This window comes from Netta rufina (assembly GCF_964035555.1).
Source record: "Netta rufina genome assembly, chromosome: 10".
NCBI lineage: Eukaryota > Metazoa > Chordata > Aves > Anseriformes > Anatidae > Netta > Netta rufina.
The window spans coordinates 3424694-3450549 of NC_140133.1; the positions used below are offsets into that span (position 1 = coordinate 3424694).

The 25856-nt window shown below is 45.1% G+C and overlaps 1 protein-coding gene across 1 annotated transcript in view; it reads left to right on the forward strand.

Annotated features, from left to right (window-relative positions):
• Positions 1-25856, forward strand: part of FGD3 (FYVE, RhoGEF and PH domain containing 3) — a gene marked incomplete at its 5' end in the record, with an annotated part of 109560 nt that overhangs the window by 41124 nt on the left and 42580 nt on the right. Inside the window, 3 exons of the mRNA XM_084292619.1 lie at positions 15705-15875; positions 20494-20662; positions 21782-22379. Of these exons, the coding sequence (XP_084148745.1) occupies positions 15705-15875; positions 20494-20662; positions 21782-22379 (938 nt within the window). The remainder of the gene's footprint in view (positions 1-15704; positions 15876-20493; positions 20663-21781; positions 22380-25856) is intronic.

Genomic DNA, 25856 nt, shown 5'->3' on the forward strand with positions numbered 1-25856 from the left:
CTGGGTGAGGAGCAGTGCGGGGCTGCAGCTGCCTCAGGGCTGGCTCGTGGTGTAGGCTGATGCCGTGGGGTCAGGGTGGGCCTTCAGGCTCTGTCCTGGAAAACAAGCAAAACCCTGGTGTTAGAGGAGAGGGGAGGAAGGAAAGCCCTTTGTGTTTGTCAGACCTGCGCTGTAGGGAAGAAGAGCCTGTAAGTTAGGAGAAAAGCAAAGTCACCGTGCCCTTTTGTGCAGCGGGAGAGCCACAGGTGGCTGTTTGTGGTGAGGAGAAAATATGGCTACAGCATCTCTGAACAGTCAGTTGGGAAATCGCCCTCAGTGACCCTTGGTAAGGAGCCTTCCGCAGATCACACTGACCTGAAGAATATGGCAGAGCCCTGGATGCCCTCTTTGTTTTCTTTCTGAAGCACTGTGGTTTAGAGGATGGGCATAAATCCCCTCTCATCTGTGACTGGAAAATCAGAGACATTAACTGGGATTTTTTCCGTTTGTCTCTATTTTTTTCCAGTTGCTTTGTCAGTGACCATGCGTCCTTCAATGAACAAAATGCAGGATAGGTGGTTCAAGCTCTTCGTGATCATTAGTGCAAATGAGCTCTTAAATTAAAAACCACCTCAAACCAATTATTTTGCTTGGTGGTGATGGTCTTTCCTCTGTCCCAGCCCATACCAGTACCCTCCCAGAGCTTTTCCATCCTGGAGCATGGCTTCAGCTGAACGAGTGTGGAACTGGTGGTTCGTCACCATGAGGTCTGCCGTGGCTGCGGGACTGCGGGCAGCTCGGGTAAGGGAGCTCTGACAGGAGAGCCAACCATGTCCATTTAACCCGTGGGACTCTTCTTGGTGGCTGTCCCCTTCCTTCTTGGCTTTCTGCAGAGAGAATTGTCCCTGCCTAGCACAGGAGGTGGAAGGACGTCGTCAGTGCAGTGGGCGTGAGTTTATGGAGGCTGGATTTGGAGACGGGGGGTGAAGCCTGATCTCTGGGCTTCTCTAGTTGGCCCCAGTTTATTTACAAGCTTTGGTGACAAGAAACGTGTTTTTCATGTGTTTTTTTTTTTTTTCCACACAGACCTCTGGTGGCACTGGGCAGTGCTGGGTGAGCAGCCGTGCCGCAGGCCGGCCTCCTCTGCTTCTGGGGCTGGGGGAGCAGGCTGCGCTGGAGCAAATGCCAGGCCATCATCGGGCGTCATTGCAGTTCCCTGTGGGCTGTTTCCTCTTTCTTATTATTACTGCTGTTCTGTGAAGGGATTTTGAGGTCTCGCTGATGCTGAGCAGTGTGCCTCTAAGGAAGCAGAAGGTGTGGAATTTGGAGAGGTGTGGCATTTGAAGGGGTACAGTATATGTTACTGTCTATTGCTTGATGCTGGCTTGTTTGTTCACCTTAGGTGTGAAATTATGGTTCTAAAACGTGGCTCATTCAAAGGTGTTTTTCCTTGTGATGTGATATTTGCAGCAGTTTAGGCTAACCGGAGCCTATAGAAGATAATACAGCTGATTAAGAAACAACACAACAGCAACAAAAGACATTTACCCATAACCCCTCCTAAGGAATTGATACAACTGTGACGATATAAATAAATCATACTTTGACTGTTGAGGAATATAAGAGATCAGAATTATAAACTCATTGCAAGTCATTCATTACCTGAACTAAACTTGCAATTATCTTTTTTCATAGTAGAAGAAAATTTGAAAAAAACAAACAACAACAACAACAAAAAACTCTGTATTTTTCTTAACAGCTTCTGAGTTTCTGTAATCAATTTTATTCTCAAGTCAGTCCATTGTTTCCAGGCATCCTCTCTCCTTAATAATGCAGCTTTGCCAGCAAGCATACATTGCACACATTGAGTGTTCTCCATCAATAAAAGGACAATATGGAATAATGAGGCAGAAATTTCATGAAAACCACTAATTATTGAAACAATGACTGCCATACAATAAATGCTACTTTATGCAATATAATTTTAAACACAACTGTTTAGACATATCCTGAGCAACTAACATAGTTTATAATTATCCTTAACATCTATACGCTTATATATGAAAATGGTAGTTGCCAGTTACATTTCTTGTAATGATAGACCAGACTCTTTCTTAGTTTATTTCAGCATTGAAGACTAGCAGTAAGCAAGAGAAAATGTAAATTGTTTCTGTGGTATTAATTTGAATACACATTTGTGGTAATGCTCTGATTCTGAAATTGCAACATGTATATACATGTATATTTCTTTAAAATCATTACTAGCACAGCTGTAATCCAATTTGAGATCATTTATGATGTGCTTTTTCTTTAGAACAAAGATTTAGCAGTAAGTCACAATGATTTTAGTGTTTGTGATTTACAGCATGTCCTTATGGCTTGTAGCTATGGATTTGATGAAAATGTGGTTATAAATAACAGGAGAAATGAAATGGTTGCTACAGATACAGTAAATTAACTAGAGTTTTGTTGGGAAAACCAACAATAGATCTTTTTACTGTAGCTTTTTTCTGTAGTCCATGTTACAGGCCTTTGAGTTGGTGTTAACTTTCTTTGGTGCTTGCCAGGGTGAGATAAATATAAAGGGTGCTTTATACTATCCTGTCTGCTCTGGGATCCAAAATACTGGAGCCAGTTCAGTGGCTTTCACTCTCTTCCAATTTATTTATCCCTGCCTTGTTTTGGTGGAACACCTTTAACCTCTCTGGGTTCTTAATCCTGCTTGTGCTCGAATCCTTAGAGACAGTAGGTCATGGTGTAAAAAAGCACTTATTTAGGCCAAGAAGATGCAAGTGCAAGCAAAGTAACACTTTACGCTCAGTTGCTCCATTTGGAAAGTGCAGGATCCGCTTGCGTACCTCCTTGGAAAGGGGAGCAGTGTTGAGCTTGACATCAGGAGTGCCTGGTGCAACGTGCCTTCGGAGTAGTCTGTGTCTGCGGGGCTGGCCTCTGGTGGAAGCAGAGTGCAGAGCCTGAGGCTGCGTGGTGGTGGTAAGGGCTGCTTTCTCTAATCTCTTGTATTTGCTGCAGGAGTGCCGCTGCGTCAGTTCAGTGGGGGTTTGGGATGAGCCTTGTTGCGGGAAGCGGTGCCTTATCAACCACTTTGCTTCCATGTGTACATTGAGGGTTTCTCAGTGTACCTGAGGTGAGATAGGCGCGCCTAATGTTGTTTATCTTGTCATGTGTCGTTGGGTAGGAACTGAGAAAAATCAGGCTCTGCTGTACAAAATGAGCAAGCAGTTCAGCAGTGGGGGCAGGCCAGCCTGTGGCGAGCCCTGAAGAAAAGACACCTCTGCTCCTGGGGGCTTGCCAGCTGATGGATCAGTATATCAGTATGTTTATTCTGGTTAAAGTCCCCATGGAGGCCTAAAGCAGCCACAATGAAACATTTCTTATGAGATACTAATGAACAAAATGTTCACACAACCAACAGGTCTTCTGTGCAAGAGTTGTCTTCCCGCAAACAGGGGAGGGAGCTGCAGCATTTGCAGACATGGCTAGAGGTTTGCTGATCCCACTGGCTGAGAAATCGAGGCAGTGGAGCCTGGACCTTTGGTCACCATTGAGGGCTGCCCAGAGTCTCCAAAAGGTGACATCCCGGACCCCGGTGGCTGGACCTCTCCGAGGCTTCCACAGTGGTGGCTGCACTGCTTCTTAAGGGTTAGGTAAAGTCTGGCTCAGATACATTTGCTCCAGTAGTACCTGTGAGGGCAATGCCCTTATTTAGTACTCAATCTCAAAGGGCTACCTAAGTGTTTTAGCTGTCAAATGTGTAGCAGCCAAGTATGATGACTTTGTTTGAGGTACCTCAAAGACTCCACGACCCTGTCGTTTTCTGTAAAGGTAGTATATTTCAAATAGAGTTACCAAGCAGCAGTAAGAGCTGAAAAATGTTCTCCTTTAATGACTCTCATGAACTACTGGACATACATTACTGTGAAATTGTTCTGTATTTTGCAGTGAGCAGATCTGCTACCAAAATAGCATATCAGTTTAAGAATGCTCTTTACGCTTTTCAGTAATGAGGCTGACATTTCTTAAATTCTTTAGCACAAAGTGGCCACACCTTATGCTAATGGAGAAGAGCTAGCCCTGCCTGGTAAAGCATAGTTCTCTAGCAAAAACCTGAGCTCTGTTTTACCAACTTTTATTTAGTACCTAAATAGGCTTCTGAATGAGCAGAAGATAATTATTGGTTTACTAAAACCAATAAAACATTTCAGGATTAAAAAAAAAAAGCCAGTTAATTGGGACACTGTTGGAGATGCATTACGCTGTCATTAAATCTTAAGCAAAGGATAATTTTTACTCTCCTTATTGGCTAAATGAGAGTTTGCTCATTGTAGTGTGTGCCATTAAAAAGATTCACAAGCACATCAGCAGAGCAGTGTGAAAGAGTCCTGCATGGTGCTTTTGTCATTAGTAAAAAATGTAGTAAGATTATAGTCTCTGAAGAAATACGTGAAGCCCTTTTCGGTGGCACAGTGTTAAAAGAAGGCTGGAGTCTTGATGGTAGTGAGTAGTGTCTGGCTGTTCTCGAGCTTCTGTATTAGTCTTGTAAATCACTGGAGGGTGGGCAGTGTAACACTTCTCCCTCTGTTTTTCCTTCCCACTGTATAAATAGTGCTGGGAGCTGCAGATCTGCCATCTTTCTCTTTGTTCTAGGAAGAGAATCCCCGAGACAGTAAATCACACAGATGCAGGTAATCTGAGAGGAACAAACCGAAATGCTTTGGCTGGGATAATTTGTTTGTGTCTAACCTGTGTAAAATCTCTTCAGATTTGTACAGTGATGGATTGCTCTGGCGTTGCGTCTCCTGTGTTCAGGCAGGACAGGTGTGAAGTCCTGGGAGTGTTATTAACTTGAAATCTGCTCTTTGATTTGCATGATCAGTGTAATTGTAAATCAGGACTCTTTCATCATAACGAAAAACCTGTTAGCTGTCAAGGAGAAGCATGCTCTGTGTTCATCTGGTAAGGTCTCGGGAGCGCTGGGTTGCTCTGCCCGCCTTCCTCTGTCAGGGGTCAGCACCTCCTGCCAGGAGAGGGGCCGTGCTCTAGGCACCTGGGATCAGTGCGGGCTCGGAGATGGGCAGAATGATGAAACGGTAGCTTTAGCTTAGGAAATCCGTGGTGAAAATGAACTTGGAATTGCAGCTACGTCCTGTGCTTCACCCTTGGTGACCTTCCAGCCAACACCTGGCGCTGCGGACGGGAGCCAAAGGCAGTGGTGTGTGGGGCAGTACCTCCGAGGGACTGGGGGTCCCAGGGCAACCATCCCAGGGCTGTATAAAAAACAGCCAGGCTAACGCTGGAGACTGGAGCTAGAATGAGCTAACAGCCAGAAAAAGGTGGGATGAGAAGTGTGTTTGGGACTGTGAAAGAGGAAGGGGCAGGGAAAGGTAAGCTGAAATGCTGCTGCAGATCGCAGTGGTGGTGTGAGGGAATATTATTGTAGTATGGGATTGGGAATAAACTGGGGAGAGGAGAGCATTATCTTCCATCTTCTTGCAGAAGAGAAGAAGTGGAATGAGGCGTTATGAATTAATGACTTATGTGTTTCATTATACTTGCAATGAAATACATGAACAAAAATCCAGTTGTCCGTTCCCCGCCTGAAGTGGGCCCCTGCAATGCCTTGAGCTGAACTGGGCCATCTGGACCTCGCCTGCTACAGGAATTAAGTCTGAAATCTAGTACTGAATTTACACACCTTGTGTCATGGTTCAGGAGAGAAAAACAAGACTTGTGCGCACTGAAGAGATGAGCCTGGCTGCTCTTCACTTCTTGCCTCCTTCTGTGTTGTGGAGGGATGTTGCTTGCCATCCCTGCTGCCTGCCTGAAGTCCCCGGCGTGTGCTGTCCCTGGTAGGGCTTTTGTCCCATGCAGTGTCACTCTAGCTGACATCTGCCCCGGGTTGCCTCTCCTTGCCTTTGTCACTCTTTATGCTGCAAACTTTACATCAGTTAACCTGCTTTCTTCACTAGATGGAAGAGTCAGGTTTTTTTCTTCTTTTTCCTTTGATGTTGGTGTCACAGAAAGTTACTGTGCCTATCCTTTTGGCCTAGAGTAATTCAATTAAGCCATTCAGAGGGAAAAGTCAGGCAAATACTTCCTTGAGAAGAGAGAGTTTGTATTAGCCTTTCCTTTTTGCTTTGATAAATCACAAGAAGTTCATAATACTGCCTTCCAGCCGTGGAGATTTATCCTGCCATGTTACTTTCTATATGCCTGAGTGTAGATTTTGCAAAACTGTGGCCAGGCTTGAGAATTGACTGAGTAGTCTCCAACACTTGTGTTAAAAATTAAACATTTTTAAAATGGAAAAGCTGTTTCCTGTATTCCTTACAGGAATTTAACTTTAAAATTGCATGGCCAAAAGTTGGAAATCAGACCTGGTAAGATGCGTACAGATTCTGAAATGCGGTGGAAATGCTGTCACACTGCAGAAGTTACGAGCAGCCACCTTTGTCACCAGCTATGGAGACAAAAGCAAGGGTGAGTGATACTCCCTGGAGGCATACAATGTAAGTAGAATTGTAAAGAATTATCTGAGGACACATTTGTCCCAAAAGAGTGGCAAAGAGCTTAATGGTCACTGCTTAGCTAAGGCTGAGAAGTACCCATTTTCCTGTTGCATCAGTCAGGTCATTCGGTGTGCTATGGTTGTAATAGCCCAGGTGGCAGGGTTACAGATGCAGGAACAGAAATCAGAGCTAGAAGCTAAGGTACTTGAAATAAGCCACACCAGAGAACACGACTGCCTAGAAAAGCCCCCCACACAAACCAAAGAACCCACCAGCCTCCACCTGAACTCCAGCAGCATCCAAGTTCAATTCACCCAGCAGTTTGCTAGCCGAGATCTGATTGCATTTGGAGTTTGTTGCCCATGGGCAGTGCTTGGATAACGCCGCTGCGTGGTTAGGAGCTGCGGGGCTGGAGGCTGAGGCCGGGGCCGTCCTGCGGGGAGGTTTGGCTGGGCCCCTGCAGGAGGGGAGGTCGGCACCGGGCAGGGTCCTGCAGCTTCCTCGCTGCCCCCACGTATGCAACGGGACGGGGCTGGGATTAAAAGGACAGCAACGTGGTTTTCGTGTTGCTGGTAACTTCAGAAGACCAAGGTAAGCAACTGCGAACTGCGATACCGCATCCTGTTTCATACAGGAAAAGAAAATATTTTTGTGTTTGGGTTTTATCATGCCTATTGTTATTTCTGACAGGGGAATGTACTCTGTGGTGCCTTGCTTTGGTTTCTTTCTTATTTTCCTTTTAAGCAAGCATATTTTTATTCTGTTTATGGCTATTCTCAGCATGGTTTCTCTGGTCACTACTTCCATTCCTGCAGCCTCTTTTAATCGCCGGTGTCAGGAACCAGCCCTGCTCCCTTTTCCCCGCTGGTTTTCTCCCTTGGTCTCCTCTTCGGGGAGGGTTGGCTTGGCAGCCGCTATAAAACTACTGCTTTTCTGCTAGTGAAAAACGGCCTTCCACGTGGTTAATGATAGATTCAGCTTACTTGTCCTGGAAAGTAGTTTAAAGTTTCTGTCTGCTGTGAGTCGACTCGATTCTGTTACACCCCGGCAGATATTGTCCTTCTGCTGTGGTGTGCATGTGAAATACCCAGACAGTCCTTGAAGAGCCCTGGCGTTGAGCTGGCTGCAGACGGGATGACGGCCAGTTGTATTCAGAGCGACAGAAAAAGCCCCAAACTATCAATGAGTGCCTGGTGGGTTCTGTTGTCTCCTCTTTTCCTTTCCCCACTGTGGGGCTGTGTGTAAGGACTTCCCAGCAGCTGTATGTCTGAGATATGCTTGTGCTTCTGCCTCTTCTTTTCCTTGTCACATAGTGAGAGTGAAGATAGCAGCAGGGATTTGTTGTACGCCCCTACCTGGAGAAGTGCCGTAATAAAGAATTATATATGCAGCTCCTTATTTCTGTCATTTGAAAATTTTCTCCTGACGTATAGAAATATAATTTATGAAATGTAAATATAAAAGCAGAGCAAACACTTACCTGTGAGAATCATGTCTATAGTCAGTACCGGATAGGTGTCTGTGGGAGGAGACGCTGTGCCCAGCTGTGCTGCACTCTCCCTGAGTGCTCATTCTTGCTGGTCAAATTTGGGTCTGGGCAGTGAGGTTTTCTTAACTTACGTACAGAAAGCAAAATGAGTGCGGTGCTGTAGTGCCCTGTCAGGCCAGGGGAGAGTGGGATGAGAAGTATTTTGATGTGATGAGTGATAAAGTCTGTTGAAAAGCTAATTCTGATGGTTTCTTTAAAGCAGTTGTGGAGGAATCCCTGGCTGTGTCATCAGGTGTGAAATGTCCCAGAGGAAGAGGTCTCAAGTGGCATTGCACGGGCACCTGGATTCACTGTTGGAAATAAAAACAGCACTGTAATGAGAGATAGGGTGACGGTACTGAAATGAGCTTGTAGAAACAGAGAAGCACTGGAAAAGGTTAGAAATCAACACTGAAATCTTATCCTTTCCTGAAGAGAATAATAAAATACTCAGTGGCCAGACAAGTACCATCAATTTCAATGAATTTCATACCTACCTGCATTTGTGGATCTTCAGGATGAGCGTGTACTGTAGCTCTGCTTGGTGAGTTAGTTTTAGGACTGATACTCCTACAACAGTTGGCCTTTGGAAGTGCTTTAGAGAACAACAAAAAGTCAGAGCTAAAAACTGATTCCTCAGAAATGTCTATTTGGATTCAGATGATGAAAGGCAAGGAGCATAAACTGCATGCCAGTGCCAGTGAAGCACAGCCTTGAATTATTTGGGTTAGCATGCAGTAATTTGCTTTAAAACAATCTGATTATGTTGAAGGTGGGAAATCTCCGTGTAAATTTGTGACGTGTGACAGTGATGTTCAGTTGTGACCCTCAGGATGCTACAGAAATGTCTGCTCAAGGAACTGTCCTCACCTAAGGCATTTAAAAGTTGTCAGAGCAAGAGAAGTCTGCCAAATCCCAGAGCAGAAATGCTGTGGCAATACAGGTCTGGGGATTATTGGTCCTTCCTGTGCTTTATATGCACAAATTTTGTTTATTTTAGCTGGTTTGTTCCTTCTGGGAGAAGATCGACTTTCTTCTGGGTATATTGCTGTGTGGTTGTAAGTTGAACCGAATCTACCAGATTTCTCACAGCCCTCCTCAGACACTGAACAATTTGGTGTGGTTTACGAACTCCGTGCTTCCCCCATAAGGACACAGCGTATCATTTCCCAAGATAGGGCTCTGCTGGAGGAGCTGGGACCACAGAAAGGGGGAGAGAGAGGGCTGAAAATTTTCAGGACTTGGGAAAGTCTTTGAACCATCTCTGTCCCTGCTGCCTTACATTCCCTGTCATTTCTGCGGGCAGTTTCCCAGCAGATGTAATGCCTTTGTGGTCAGAAAGCTCTTCAGACACCTCATTCAACCCTTCTGGGGAAGTTACGTGTGAGTGCTCCTGGGGCAGTGCCGCCGTGCCATCCAAGCAGAGAAGCCGCCTCAGAGTTTCAGGGCTGAGAAGCGGGATTTCTGGGTTTCCGTGGCATGTTACTGCGCTCAGCCACGCTTGCCTTGGTACTGAACTGTACCTAAACAGAAAGCCTTTGAAGGAGACGTGGCTTTGTCTTGTTTTCTACTTAGAAAGATTGAGGATTCCACGACATCTGCATCCTGCGTGCTGTGTTTCAGACACGTATGAAACCTAAAACCAAGGAGCCCGTTCCTGCAGGCTGGCCGCAATCTCCTTTAACTCGTGCCCAGTAAAGCTCCTCGGCCCGCGCCTGCCACGTCTGTGTGCTTTGAGTCACCTCACCACAGCGGTCGGAGGCCGTGGGATGGGGAAGCCAGTTCCTGTGAGCATGGCATGGGAAGCCGTGAAATGAGAGCTGCAGAAGGAACCCTTCTCCCTTTTTTTGGTTGTCCCATAGGCTGAGCAAGTAAGAAAAATGTGGGTGTCTCTGCTCAAATACAAGTAAGTGATCTGTCTCTATCTTGATAGAAAACTGCAATCCATGCCAAATTCTTGCCTGCTTTCAAACACGGTGTCGTCTTGTTTGTTTCTGTTTCTGCAAGCTTTCAGTGAGAGCTTTGCTGTCACTCTTTTTACTTTCTGGCATGCCAGACGAATAGGTGGCAAAAGAAATAGCCGTGATGGAGTCACCGAGCTTGCCAGAAGGGCACACGTGGCCCTGCGGCGTGGCTGCCAGCCGTGCTTCGGCACTGCGAGGCTCTGCTGGCCTGGTGCATGGGTCCTGGGCAGGGGCAGAGAGAGGGGGCTTTGGGTGGGTTTGAGGAGGATGCTGGAGTTTAGCACCAGGGAAAGGAGGGGCATGCCGGATGGCAGCGTGGGGAAAGGCTCAGCAGGAGCTGGTCTGGGGCAGGGCACCGCATGAAGTTGGAGAGGGGAGGAAAAGCTTCGTAGGGGCAGGCTTTGGGGCTGGGAGCACTTTGGGGACGGTGTTGGGCATTTTGGAACTGGCTGTAAGAGGCAGGGTAGTGCTCTGCCCTTGCTAGAGAGGACGTCTTTTTTTTTTTTTTTGGTTTGCAGGACCAGTTTCTTTACAGTGTGTTGTACCGAAGGCTCAAAGGGCTGCGTTTCCATACAGTGCGGCGAGTGCTTTGAGCAAGTCCTTACACAGCTGTGTCTGTAACGCTGCCTGGGCACAAAGGACAAAGTGTTAGCCCACTCGACAGGTTCCTGCTGACACAGGGAAGGCATAATCAGCACCTTTTAATTTGTGGCAGAGTTCCTCTTAGCAGGGTTTTCTCATTCAGAGGCACGCATTAGCTCTGCCCTTGAAGCACTTTGCTTTCTAGCGGTGGGTTTCTGCCTTAAGAACAACACCAGCCTCTTCTCCTTGAAAGGCTTTTGCTGAAGGAGGAAGGGACAAAGAAAGAGAGAGAGAGAGAGGTTCACTGTTGGAGACAGCGCCAGGGAATGCCCGAGTGGGTGGCTCAGTTGAAAACAGAGATGCTTGAACTGGGAACAATGACAACTGCTAGAGGAGGTTAGAGGTACGTCCCCTGGGCTTGGTTTGTAGCCAGGCTTTGGGAAGGGCCAAGAGTAAGACGCCTAGATAAGGAGAGCAGTTTTCAAAATAACTCTAGAGGTTAACAACTGAGAGCTGTTGTGTTATCGTTACCATTATTATTATTTATCATTATTATTACTGTTATTAAATATGCTCGGTGCTGGGCAGTTGTCCAGACCCCCGTTAGCTGCAGAGCCCCCTGTTGCCATCACATTCGTTCTGCTTTGTCTTCGTGTTTTTTCCTGCAGTCAGTTTTCAGTCGGATCTCAGTGGGCGATCTCAGTGGATGACCACAGCAGCCCCAGGAAGCCCTTGCAGTCACTGCCAAGACCATTTTCTCTTCCGTCGACCTGTCAGGGAGGTGCTTCGGGAGCAATGGCTGGGGCTGTGGGGCAGCCAGGGCACTGCAGGGTCCCCTCTGGGACCCCCAGAGCAGCTCTGCCTTCCTGCCAGCCCTTCCCAGGGAGCTGTGCCCACTGCCTAAGCTGGGCCCACCGCCGGGCTGTGGCAGCAGCAGGGTTTGGTTTGCCTCGGGGTGTGCCCAGGAGCAGCTCTGGTCACTGTGCTTGGGTGCTGTGGGCACGGCAGGGGCTGGAGCAGGCTTCGTTTTACAGAATGACATTGGAGTCTGGAACCAAGGCACATTTGTCTTTCTGGATGTCTGGACCCCCCCCCCCCCCCCCAAGGTATTAATTCTCAGTGAAGGCGAACTTTTAAAGTAGGGTGTTGTTTATCAGTGCCTTTCTGGTGTGCTCAGTCTGCAGAGCCTTCCTCCGTAAGTCCAGCACCTGACATCCCTTCTAACACTTGCTCCTTCCCCGTGCCTCGCCTGGGAGAGCTGGGGGCTGCTGGCTGAGGTCGCAGCTCCCCTGCTTTCAGCTGGACGCCACCGAGCTCTCCGGGGCAGCACGAGGACTGGGCGAGAAGCCCCCGAGCAGCAGCAGCACGCTGGGACGCGTGGTGCCAGCCCCCTGCCCGCTGCAGGAGCTGCAAGCAGCCGCTGCCCTGCCCTTCCTGGCTCTTGCTGCTGGCGTCACAGCACTCCAGGAAACCGATCATTTTCACCCAGAAGTATCTTTTCGTCCTACAAAACTTTTTTTGGAGAAGGAGAATTAAAATACACTGTGAATTATTATTTTTTTCTTGAGAATCAAGGCGTTATCTCTGGGAAGCACAGCCTGTGTCATTTTCTGCTTGGGTTGGTTTTGAAGTGGGAAATTGTCAGCAGCGTTGTTCATGCAAGTAAAATTACAAATCAGCCACCAAGTACTTGCACACAAACACGTTAGAGACGCCAGGACTGGGCACAGCATGGCTGAGGCTTTGGGGCCAAATTTGGGTTGTTTGGAAGCGCACGGTCAGGTTTTTTGTGCCCTGCGCTTGGGGCTGTCACAGGTCCCCGGGCATCTCGTGGCAGGGGGCAGCTGGACACTGGGGGAGTGGTGGTTTGCCATCGGCAGCGTTTTGGGGACAGCAGGACAAGCGAGGGGTCTCTTCGCCCTCTCCCCCCACTGGAGCGTCTGGCGGCAGACAGCCACACAGCCGGGGGCTACCCGCGTTGCTCCTGCGTCGGGCTGCTGTCCCTTTCATCCCTAGGAGCACCCCAGCAGCCCGTGGGCTGTGCTTTCGGAGAACTCCACGGGAAACAACCCAGTAAATCTTGTTTTCACAGATCGTTTTATAGTGCTTGAAAAAATATGTAAGGAAAGTGGATTTTTGTCTGGTGTGCAAAAAGCAGCCCTTAGGGGCCACGTCAGAGATGAACAGAGGGAACCAACTTGGCTTAAATTAAAGAAAAAAGAATGAAACCCATTTCTGTGGTTTCACCCATGCATACTTTTTTTGATTTAGGCTCAGCACTATGTTTGGTGTTCAGGGCACTTGCGGCTTTCCAGGTTTCTCAGCTTTCCAACTGCTTATCAGTTTTTTTGTCTGCTTTGTGCCCACTTGCTCTTCAGAGGTACTGTCAGCACACACACGGCTAAGGCAGGAGGTGGCCAGCAGTGTTATTTTCATTAGTAATGTGTAGATGCAACATACAAGATGATATACGATACTGGATTTTTCGAAGACAGTAGATTTTCTTTTTTTTTTTCCTTCATGGGTCTTTTTTAACAGGAAGTAGTATCAGGCTTTGCTAATTATTTGCTCTGTGGATGCTTCTGAGCACAAGTCCTGGAGCAGCTGGAGCCGAGTTTGGAGCTCGTTTCAGGCAAGACGAAAGCATCTGCCGCTGTGTGCTTGAGTGGTTTGTGTGGTAGGAGAGAAAAACTTGTACCTGGATTTATAAAATAAGGGTCAAGGCACTTCTCAGTAACCAAAGTAGGTTGCAACAGATGTCAGTGTAGACACGAAATAGGGTCTGCTGGAGTCCTGCACTTGAAAGGGAGCAAGTAGTCAGTAGCCCTGATTTCTGTAAGAAAGAAAGGTGTCGTGTTGTTGTGCAACCACAATGATGAATCTCAGTAGGAACCAGAAAAGAAGGTTTTTTTTAGTTTCTTTTGAAACTTTAAAAAAAATGCCACCAATGAAGACGGTTCCCTTCTGTGGCAGTGGTCGGACAGGAACCCAAAGTCCTTCGGGCCAGAGCTGGAGCTGCCTCACTCCCTAGGGATGAGGCCAGTGCTGTGCTTACGAACTCAAACAGCCAGGCACGGATAGAGGCGGCCTGGGGCAAGCTGCTGTGGGTGCCAAGGCTTGTCCCCAAGACTTGGGTTGTTACCCAACTCCAGGTTTTGCTGCAAGTAATTCTTGGAGCAAAATGCAGGTGTGCAAAATAGCAGATTGCTGGATTGCCATCCAGTCATAGCCACCAGTCAATACACGCTGAAACTATTCCCTCTCCTGTGTGCTGCCCTTTTAATTTTTTTTAAATTATAGCATTTTTCTTGTGCACGTTTTTTTAATTTCTTGCAGTGCTGAGCTGCTGTTAATAGGGAAGACGTTTCTGTCCTTTCTCTTAAAAGCTGCCACGTCGTGGCACTGCCGTCACTGTTACGGGGCTCTCAGCATCCAGACCAGAGGCATCTGCATAAGCTCCTTCCGTGCTGATTTGTTTGCAATAATCTATTAATATGCTCTAATAATCTACTCTACTTTCACTGCACTTTCCTGATAAGCAAAATTCTGTTTGAATAAAACCCGGTGCTTATAAATTCCTGGTTTCAGACAGAAGTATGTTTTAATAGCTGGTCTCAGATCTGCTTAAAAGCAGATTTCATGGTAGAAATGTTAATGAAGCTTCAACAGCAACAACTGGCAGCCATTCTGAGGAATTTAGGGTTGTATATTTGGGTGGCGGAGGTCAGGAAATAGTTTTGTGCCATCTGAATCTATTTTTGTCAGCAAAATTAATATTTTATGCCTTTTTTTTTTTTTTTTTTTTTTTTTTTTAACGTGTACTGCTGTGAAAGTTTCTGCATCAGCTAATCTTCCCAAGCAGTCTGTGAGGCTCAGATTTCAAAGTCGTTACCCAAAAGGTCACGTCCAGATTTAATACCATTAGCGTAAACCCAGGATAATTTAGCTGCTGTGGATGGAGGTGCTTGTCATTTCGTTTTTTTGATCCTAATATAAATCTAGCTACGAGTAGGTTGCATTTGTGAAGCTAATGCCGTGTTCCTCAGCACATCACAGGAAGGCTACGGTTTGTTCTTACACTGAGGGCATCCTCCTGACGTGGTGCAGCTCACCTCTCTCCAGGAAGGCTCTGGGCATTTCAGCTAGTCCACTTGAAAACAGGGATGTGGAAAGAATGTTTGTCAAGCTTTTTTTGCAATTATTTTGTGGATTATCATTCATGTTTCTAGATTTGATACGTCTTCCATTTTTAGGACTTTCTGAAAGCCAATAGCATATATACTCGTGTTCATATGCAGCAGTCCTAAATCACACTCTTTTTCAAACCTTTATATGCCTTCTTATGACACGCTAGTAAAGCTGGTTAGAGGATTTCATGTAGCTGTAGACTTGCCACATGTCCAAAAAAAATAAAAAAATTAAAAAAAAATAAAACCAAACAACCCCAAGTCAAAAAAACCTATGTGAAAGTGAATATATCGGTTTTCCACAGTACACACAGGAATGAATCAAGAATGCTAAATTAAAAGACAAACAAACATATTAATTATGCATTTCTCTATTTTCCCACTGGATCATATCTCAGTGGGATCTTTTAGATTGGAGCCTTTAGAGGGAATGTTAATATTTTATGTAATAAGGAATAATAAATAGCAGTAAAATGCAGCTTGAATGATTAAATCTCTGAAGGAATGGAGCATGTACCAGTCTGTCCTCCCACGGGACATATTTACCATAACTTAGGTGGTGTTTTTTGTTTGTTTTGGTTTTGTTTGTTTTACCAAACAACGTGATGTTGTATGCTGGGGCATGTATATATCTCTGTTTGGAGGAATCCTTTTGAAATGGCTTTTATCTTGTGTATTTATTCCTTTATTTTGGGTGTCAGTGGTAAAGAAATAAGTCATTAATTACATTCTAAAACGCATGCTGATTTACCAGTCAGCATGACGTGACTATTAAGACTGCATATATTTCTTGTAATAACTTCTGAGTGAGTACCTTGCTCCTTTTCTACCCTCCTTCCCTCGGGATGTAATATGAATGATATGCTTCTAGAAGTAGCTAAATTTTTTGCTAGGATTAATAAAAGGAAGTAAACATTGCCTTTATTTTTCCTTTCAGGTTGCCCTTGTTCTCCTTTTCAAATCAAATGTCACATTGACTCAAATCCGGCATTGGAAGCATGTGGGGAGCTGCAGCATATCAGCCCAGCGCAATGTATCCATCAAACTGGAAGGAAGCCCAAGACCAAAGCTCCACTGGCCAAAATGCATCCTCTGCAGAAACCCCAAGGCAAGTGGCTTTGACCTCCTAGCAACTGTGCAAGCTTCTATCACACATGATGTGTAATACTTTTAATTCTTTCTTTTTTAAGTCATGGCAAAGTAGTAATTTTATGTTCCAAGGTTCAAATACAACTAGTAGGGTTTTATTATTTTAATTTTTCCTTTGTTACATAGCATTTTGGGGAAGCCCTGAAGAAGAATTGGTTCAGGAATAACAGATTAACTTGTTGATTTATATTTCCTTTACTGCTATTAAACGTCATGCAGCTGTGAAATCAAAGTTTAATTTAGAAATATTGTTTTCATTCTCTCTCATTTTTTTTTTTAAGTATTAGAATAGCTTATTGTTTAAACCTGGATCTGTTTTCCATTTATAGTAAGAACGATGTGTAGCAACAGGAAATGCCGAAATGGAATGAATGTATTTTAAAAATGAGAAATACGAGCTAAGGCAGTCACATTCATGGGTAGTGTATGGGCTGTGGTAATTCCACAGTCCCGCCAGACCCAGAGTGAAATAGGTGACAACCCCAATCTGTGGTAGAAGAGAAGTCAGGAAGAACCATGGTCTAGCAAGTTTTCTGGTCTCCCCAGACACTTTTTTGACAGGTCCCAGTCAAAATTCCGATGGGACGCTGTCACCTGTTACCCAGTACTGGAAAATCAGACGTGTTACCTCAGACTGAGCCAACGTAGACAAAGCTACAAATCATCACTATAAGACTTGGTTGTGAATGTGCCAGTCATCTTCCTTAAAGACACTTCACATAAAATTTAAATAACAATTTTATTATTTCATTGCATTTCTTTATAATAAAAATAGTTTTTAAAATTACCTGCAATTAGCATACATGTAACAGTAGAGAAGATTGGGAGATGGCTTTTCTTTTTTTCCTTTGCCATTATTAACTTTGTAAATTAGAAATGGCTTCTTTTCCTGACAAGTGGGAGTTGTCACCCACTATGTCAGGTTGTCCAGGGCCTCGTCCAACCTGGCCTTGAGCACTTCCAGGGACTGGGGCATCCACAGCTTCTCTGGGCAGCCTGTGCCAGTGCCTCACCACCCTCTGAGTGATTTCCTCCTCACCTCTAATCTAAATTTCCCGTCTTTTGTTTAAAACCATTCCTCCTTGTCCTATCGTTATCTGCCTGAGCAAAAAGTTGCTCTCCATCTTTTTTATAAGTCCCCTTTAAGTATAAAAGAGCTGCAATGAGATTTCTCTGGACCCTTCTGTAGGCTGACCTGCCCCAGCTCTCTCAGCCTTTCTCCACAGTAGAGGTGCTCCACCCTCTTGATCATCTTTGTGGCCCTCCTGTGGACCTGTTCCAACAGCCTCATATCCCTCCTGACCTGGGGTCTCAGGCCTGGGTCCAGGCGTCCCTGTGGTGCCTCACAAGGGCAGAGCAGAGGGGGACAGTCCCCTCCCTCCCCTGTTGCCCACCCCTCTGGTGTTGCAGCCCAGCCCAGGTGCACCGCCTGTCATGGCCATGTTCAACCTCATCATGTTCACGTGGGCCTGCTTCTGCAGCCTGCCCAGGTCCCTTTGGATGGCATCCCTTCCTTCTGGTGTATCAACCACACCACTCAGCTTGGTGTCAGCTTCAAACTTGCTGAGGACACACTCAGTCCCACTGATTGTGTCGTTGATAAAGACATGAAACAGTCCCAGTCCCAGGACGGACCCCTGAGGGACACCTGGCCTTACAAAGCCAGGGCCAAGCCTGGGCTATAACTTCTCCCAGGTATTTAACCTTGCCTTCCCCTTTTCTATTTCCGTCACGCTGCTTCTCATTATTTCACTTGTTTCTTCTGCAACGAGGGCTGTGTGTCTTGGTTTCTGCCTGCTCCAAATAGCACTGGGCTGCTGCGTCAAATCCTCAGAGGGGCGGAGGATTGGGGAAGTGCCATTCCAGTGCGTGGCTTCAGCTTTCAGGCGCCACCTGAACACGTCCCACAACACTAATCTCTTCTTTGCGGCTTCCTTTCTTCCCATTCTCCACCAGTTTACCTGTCTGTGCGCAGGGAGGGCCCTGGAAGCTGCCTCCAAGTCGTGCTGCTGTGCTCGGGCCCCAGTGTGAGGGTGAGAGGCAGAAGGGGAGTTCAAAGTGGAGTGACGACAGAGCAGCACTGCTTCCTGCAAGGGCTGGGATCGTGGAAGGCGGCTTCAGAGCAGGGTGGGGGTTGTGGCTGAGCTCCCACGTTGGGTCCTGTGTCCACAGCTGAAAGCAGCATCTATTGTTTTTTCAGGAGTGACTGTTCATTTAGTCCTTGTGGTGATACAGGTACAGATTGAGCTCATTGTTCCTTTTTAGCATGCAAATCTATCATTCACTTCTTTTATAGAAGCCTAAATTGATTTTGAGTTTAGAAGTCTGTTAAATTGACAGAGAGGTAATGAATGTGTGCCCTATCATTTAATGGATTTTGTCATGTGCTCACGAGTGGGAATGGGCAAACTGGTTATGCTGTTTGAATGGTTTTCACAGAACGATGTAATGTGGCTTCTGAAAAGCCTATCTTGTCTTCTCCCAGGAGTTATAAATAGATGTCTGTGTGTTTATAGGTAAGGCAGAGCTGCCTGGCTGTTGTGATATTGAAGGCTGTTTCCTTGAAAATTCTGAATGTAGGTTTTGTGTGTCAGCTCTTCAGCACATATCTTTTGTGGTTTAAATTTTGCTTTGTAAGTAGCATTTAAGAAAGCCAGCGATTTTGACTCTATGCTGATGTGTCTGTTTCTCAAAATTACATTGGCAAATAACAAAATTCAGAACAGAAGGGAACGCTTTTTCTTCCTTCTTAGTACAGCATATCATATACTGTAGAGTGTAATTTCTCAAGTGATTCAGGTGGAGTTCACTAACAGGAAAGATTTAAAGGAAAGGTTTAAAATGTTTTCAAGTGTTTACATGGCTAGAAATGACGTACATTATTGTTAATGGAAATACTTCAGCAGAGAAAATGAAGTTCACCCTTTGAGAGTTGCAGGCCAATTACCAGCTCTTAAAAGCCTAATAGAAGATGTAGGGTAGGTTATTGCCTCTGTCTGCTGCACGATACTGTTTTTTAAAGAGCGTAAATAATTTTCCTGCTTAACTGTTAGTTGTGTGTAAGACAGGTTTTGTGGTGGTGGTCTCAAAATTGAATTATAACACCTTTAATTTAAGACAGGAATTCCAAATGGTTTTGGACACTGGGCAAGCCATGCATTTTATAGGAAGTGTCCCATTAGAGCTCAAATCCTTAGGAAATGTGATTTTATTCTTTGGTGCTGACATGACCTCAGTAATGTAGATAGTTTTAAATCTGCCTATACTCAGAGCTGGAAAACTCTAGCAGTTCTTCATCACTGACCTCAGGCAGTGACCACCTATAGCTAGAGGAGGGAGGATGCCGAGGCTGACCTGGAGCTTAAAACAGTCAGCTTTCTGCAGGGTAGGGACAACAGGAGTTGACTTTTTTGGGGTGCATATGCCTCAGTTATCTTCCTAAAGAAAGTAACCCTGAAATTGCATTCAGAACAGTTGCTAATTAGAGCTCCATTACAATGTTAATCACATTATGCTGATGTGCCATATGGACCATTTAAAAATTGGAAATGCTTGAAGTAAATTGTTCTTGAAAGCATTGTTTAATAAAATTCATATGTAGAGTTTCCTCATTTGTTTATTAACTCTTTGGATAGTCTAGATCAGAAGGGCTATTTGCTCCAAGTAACTGCTCCAAGTAGCATGTGTATGGGAGTGATTGCACTGGTGGTTTTCCTACCTCCTCGTCTGCTTATGTGAAGCTGCTTTCACTGTAAGAAACTGTAACAGCACGTGAACCTGTTGCCATGGGTTACTGCTTGCGTATTTCCAAACCCATTTACCCTGCAACAATATAAGGTCTGAATACATTTTTTTAATTACTTTTTTTTTTTCCTTTTTAATACAGTATTAGACTTTGCACATTTGCCTCCCAATGAATTCTTAAGCAGAATGTATATACTCTTACAATGCGTTTTATTTATATAGTATATAACTCAATGTAGAACTAAAAGAGGAAGGAAATTTATGAAGACTACACCACGGAAGAGATGGGGGAGGGAGAATGAGAGGAAGAAAAGCTATTATGTTCTGCTTGTGGGTTTTTTGGCCAAGCAAATACCAGGCACTGAAATCCATGGTGGGATTGTTTTTTGGTGGTTTGTTTTGTTTTTGCTTTTTTTTTTTTTTTTTTTTTTTTCCCAGTATAAGAGATTCAGCAGAGTGCTAGAGTCTTGAAAAGTTATGGGAGGGGAAACTCGTGCGATTGAGATGGTGAACCCATTTGCAAAAACCAAGTGTGAGCTGTGCATCCTGTTTGGTAACAAGGAAGCGGTAAATTTCTGAGCCGCTCTGTTCGTTAGCTCATCTGATACAACTGTAGAAATGCAAAATAGAAGACTGTCGTTTTTCTTTAGTGTACAGCAGTCTGCTTTTGTGTAAGAAATAGTTTGGAACTGCACCAGCATAACTTACAAAGAACGTTCAATTGAAAGAATGGATATTCTTCATTCTGCATTGCGTGCTTGGATTTTTTTTCTCGGTTTAGGATAAAGAAGATGGGAGATTTATCCTTGTGCTTTTTCCCTCTGTTTTATTAGTACCTCCTAAGCCTATACATCTCAAACCTGGGCAGGAAAGAATTCCACCTGCACCTTCTCGGCCTTTACCAGCTGATCCCAAGGCATCAAGGAGCTTAGTGCCTGGAGAGGAAGAAATACCAATATCAGCAGGAGTCAACACTCTCATTGAGAAATTTGAAAGTATTAGGTAAATATGTCTTTGAGATCTTCTCTAATCTCTTTTACAATTTTAACTTAAAATATAACAAGAGAAAACGTTGATTATAATTGTCATGTTAGAAACTCCTCTCAGGATGTTTTCTTCTGAAAGTGCAAAACTTGACTGACTACAGAAGTGTTTTATAAAAGCATGTATTTCAGTGATTATTAGTTTGTAATTTGGAGCTGAAGGTCCAATGAATTTAAGTGTTCTACCACAAGTAAGTAGTCCAGAGTCTGCTTTGGGTAAGTTGTCTTGGTATCAAATTGATTTCACATTATAGGAAATTGTGCTATAAAATAATTGAGTTTTCTGTCTAAGATTCAATAAATGTCAGACTTACTGTTATGTTGCTTCTTGGAGGCAGGGGATAGTTCAGTGTCAATATATTGTGAAATGACATAATATATAATTGTTTCTTGAAACTTTATATACAAAAGATATTAAATAGGGTTGTGTGTGTGTGTGTGTATGTATACAAACACATACAAACAAACACATAAAAATCCTCTTTTTTAACAAACACATAAAAATCCTCTCCAAAGACCAAATCTGCCTGATGGAGCTATGTGATTCATTTCAGAAAGAGGGGGATAGGGACAGAGACACTGTACTGTGTCTTAGAATGTACTATATCCTGGGTGAATCTAGTAAGGCCTCTTCAGATAGAAACTAATGCATTCTTGTGCTTCAGAAATGTCCCCTCTCTGGCAGAAAATAACTTGCCCGAAAGGCTTTGCTCTGTTGAAGAGGCTGAGCTGTTGTTTAAACAAGCCCGTAAACCAATGGTTCTTTTAAAAGATTGTTCTTCTTGCCACAAACCTTAAGTCTAAACTGTTCTTCAGGGCCACGTGGGGAGTATTAAAGAGCTGGGATTCTAATGGTACTTTTTCAGGTAAACTTATGTCTAGGAGTGGTATGCTTTTACCTGAAATTGTTGGGTGAATGTTGTTACAGTGATGCGTTTGCACGCCTCCTAGGATTATGAGGGGGCTGTAAGAAATACAGCTTGAATCAGATGACAGTCAGGCCCTGTCTCTTTTGAGGCACTTTTGAAGTCTCTGAGTGTTATTAGGAATGACTGGGGTGCTTTCTCTTCACCTGCAGGCAACCTGTACATATTCTTCAAAGGAACCAGCTAAATTTAGCTCTTAAGATGGAGCCTGGCCTGGACTCATCCAAACAACCGAGCTCGTGTGACTGTGACATGGTAGCTTCCAGCAGCTGTTCGACAAATGAAAAAAGTGAGCCAGATGAAAATGAGCCAGACGTACCGTGCAGTGCGGATCTATCTAACACAGACATAATGAAAATTAAAGAGCTAAGCATAGGCGATAACAAAAGCCATGAAGACTGTACTGCTGTGAATGCGAGCAAAGAACCCTCTAGAGAGCTTAGCAATAAAGACTCAACTGCAGAACTGAGCAGTAATGGTAAAATTCCTAACAGAGACAGTGGCATTGACAGCCCTTCTTGTAGCGTGGCAGGAGAAACTTTCCCCAACGAAGAAGGTGCGGAACAAAAGAAGCCCAACGTGGCTGGGAATCCAGGGGAGATGGAACCAGACAAAAAGGGCCCCAAATCTTCCTCTGCAGAGCAGAAGAGAGACTCCACGCAGGATGAAGACAGTGACATTGATGAAGGAAGTAGTGAGGAACAAGAGACAGCAGAAGTGCCAAAGTTAGAGTATTTGGATGTAAACAAGGTAAGCTAGCGTGTTACTTCTGTGTTCTCTGGAGCCAGTTCCTGACTGGCCAGAGATGCCTTGCATCACTCTGGTCTGTTGTTTGGGTCTTGTTGTTTGATTGTTTTTATGTCAGAGGATTGTGGCAGTCATTGATTTCCTGTTTGATGCAGGTCATAACTTGCTCCCAGTCTAGAGTGTAACTCGCAGAAAGGTTTCCAGTCTTGATTTAATGTAAGGTTTAATGTAAGAGAGACCATCACAGACAGAGATGAGATATTAAAATTGAAGGGCTTTTGTAGGTAAAGACTTGCACCTTGTGTTTTTTGTTTGAATTTATGCAGGTTTAGCTCCTCCTTATTAGATCACTAGATTATGTTGCTTTCAGTAGGGCTCCATGGTAAGCAGGGGGCTAATCGGATACTAAATATTGCAGGAATAGGGCCTTGCGTGCTGGAGGGACTTGCATGTTGAAAATCTCTTCTAGCAGGTTTTTTTATTTTTATTTCTTAAGAAGCCTGTGTTTCTTTTGGTGTGACTACTACTACTTGAGTGCAAAAAGTTGTTTTCAAGGTAGTTACTCTATCAAATTACTCTTCAGGAAACCCTAGCTAGAAGCGATTTTCCTTGAATGCAGAATAATGGAGTCCGTGCTGTTGTGCATTTGCTGCAGCTGTATAATGTTAATGACAGATTCATTCGATTATCTGCTATCAAGACAGTTATTTTTTTAGAAATAAGATAGGTTAGATTTTTCAGAAAAATAAAACACAAGATGCTTAGAGCAAAACGTCTGCAAAATATTCCTCATCTTGTCTGGTGGATAGTTTCAGAGTACAATTAATGCTCTGGGGTGTTGCCTTTTTCCAAGAACAGAAGACAGTGTGATGAGACAAACATACCTACAGGAAGGTATGAAAAAGCCCCATACTTTTTCTAGTGAATGCACTGCTTTATGCTGTAGTCCTTTCTCTTTATTTCAAGCCCAGGCTTGTGTGATATGACTTGCTTTCCCTTCGTGTGATTCAAATGCCAGCATTGTTGTCTGGGACTGGTGTTGCCCCTCCAATACTTAACTGCTGTACCGCTCCTTTTGCAAATTCAGTGATGTCAAAGTCAAATTAATCTGACTTTTTATCACCCTGTCCTTTACATGAAAGTTGCTGTGTTACACAACTGAAAAATGCAAGACTTCATATTCTCAGGGTAACTAAAGAATCGACTTTCTGAAAGAAGGGAAATCCCATCGCTACAGCAGCTTGAGTAAGAGGAGCCCTGTTGTCCAGGAGCTCTAGGTACTGTCTCGGTGTGCTGGAGGCAGGTGTTGCTGCCCACCTGAGCCTCGCTGCAGAGGGCCCAGCACGTACTGTGTGTTGACAGATCCAAGCTTCAGAAGCTCTGCCTGAGTCCCACAGACCCATCAGGCAGAAACCCCAGTTTTGGTGTCAGTGACACCATCGCTGTCAGAGTAATACCTGACTTGAAAGCAACACTTTGGAGTTTGTTCTGGTAAATACTGCTTGTCAAAGTGAAAGTTGGTTGTATCCCAAGCCCTGCAATGACCCCATACCCAGCCCCACCATGCAAGGCGACACAATTTTCCTGCATAATTGCAGTATCTTCGATTGATGTAGCTAGTGGTTTTTATCCTAGAGGGACCAAAGCACACCAGAGCCTTGACTCGGGTTTCACAGTCTCCAAAATCCCTTGACTCCCACCATTATCCTGGCCAGAAGGGAGCCTGAATGCTGTGCCCATCACCCTGCAGTGCTGCAGTTTGGTGACGGGCATGGACTGGAATGGGCGATGAAACATCTAGCAGGCAGTAAGGGCTGCACGAACTAGCTCTGCTTGGCCAGACCTGACTGCTTTCTGTAGATGGACAGGATGTGATCTCCTCCGCCTGTCCGCAGGTCTGTAGTCTCACCTGGCAGCTGGGGCAGACTCCGGAGGAGGAGCCCATCAGGGCATCTCCCCTCCCTGGGAGCAGGCGAGAGCTCCCCTAATTCAGCCCTGACCGCCGTCAGCTGGGCTTGGCAGGCTGCGGTGCACAGGGCCTTGGGCTTGTGCAGGAGTGAATTGTGACAGTGTGAGACAGGATCCAGCAGGACTGCAGGGTCTAAGCTGCCGAAGAAGTGTGTTTTACCTTGTGTGTGAGAGGTTACCGTGGGGTCCTCCAGAAAGTGCTTAATGAGAGATTCCCACTCGCTTCTGTTAAGACTTCGCGTCCGTTCTGTTCACCGTTTGGTGCCTCTGCAGCAGCCTGCGGGTGGAAGCTTGTTTGCCTCTCCGCTGGGCATCACCACCACAGGCCAGGGCTTCTGTCTGCTGCTCTTCACTTTCCCTTCTGTACATGCTTACACATAAATAAGCATTCTGTGAAATACTTCACTTACTTCATATTCTCAATAGATATGTATGGGCATGCAACTGAAATATTTTTTTAAATTATTAGTTGCAACATGCCAGCAAGAAAATAATGCATTACGTTAGAAAATCTTTAATCTAGTCATTAAATTTACGTTTAAGTTTGGGCTAGGCACGCAGTATCAAACCAGCTGTAGCAAACCCAAGTGGAAGACTGTACCATATCATTAAGAAGTGCTTTACTGACAAGCACCAGAAACACTTTTGTAGGAGCAGCGTTTTGGTGGCTGTTTTAAAATTTTGTTCCTTAGGCTAAATGTCCATAGAGAATGAAGTAACGCTGATAAAACACTGAGGAAGTCATACCTTTCTGTAGTGGGCTTGGTGAATTTATAAAGGGGAGAGATCTCTAGAGGAGGAAATGCTTTTCAATCTGACAAGTCAAAGCCTTTTAATCTTGGTGAGTTAGTACAGGAGGGCAGGTGTGACATCAGTGTGATGCACTTCAGGTTCTTCCTTGCCCTTTGACGTGATTTCAGTTTCAGAAGGCAGTTTTGAGAATGACCATGCTTCGCTAAGTTAATTTGTTTTTGCAGCCACGTGGGAAGGGGAAGGCCTAGATTTGCTGCCTCTGCCGTAGTGTACGTAAGGATTGTGCCCTCTTCTGGGGATGCAGCGTGTACCAGCTGAGGTCCTACAAAGCCAGCTCGTGTGTTACGTGCTCACAGCGTCCTCCCCTCCCGGTCTTCTGTTGCAGACGGGGGCACTGTGGGGTGAGTCAGTACAGGTAAAGGGCAGTGGCATCCCATGAGGAGAGCCAGCTTGATGATTTGAAGCTGAAGTGTTCTGTGGTTACTCTGAGGCTGGAAGTTTGCTTCACCCTTGAGAAACCTGGTGATCTTCCACAAAATAATGTACCTGGCCCTGGGAGAGAAAGAGAGGAGAGCTCAATCAGCACCAACTGTGGTGTGAGAGCAGCAGAGAGCCCTTAATCTTCCAGGAGGTTGTCCTGGGGGAGAGCTGTGTGTCAGGAGCCAGCAGCTTTGTTCCTGCTTCCTCCTTTCTGCCTCTAGTAGCAGGCTTTGCAGCTGCACGCGGAGGTAACCAGCACTCTAATTAAACATTCAGGTT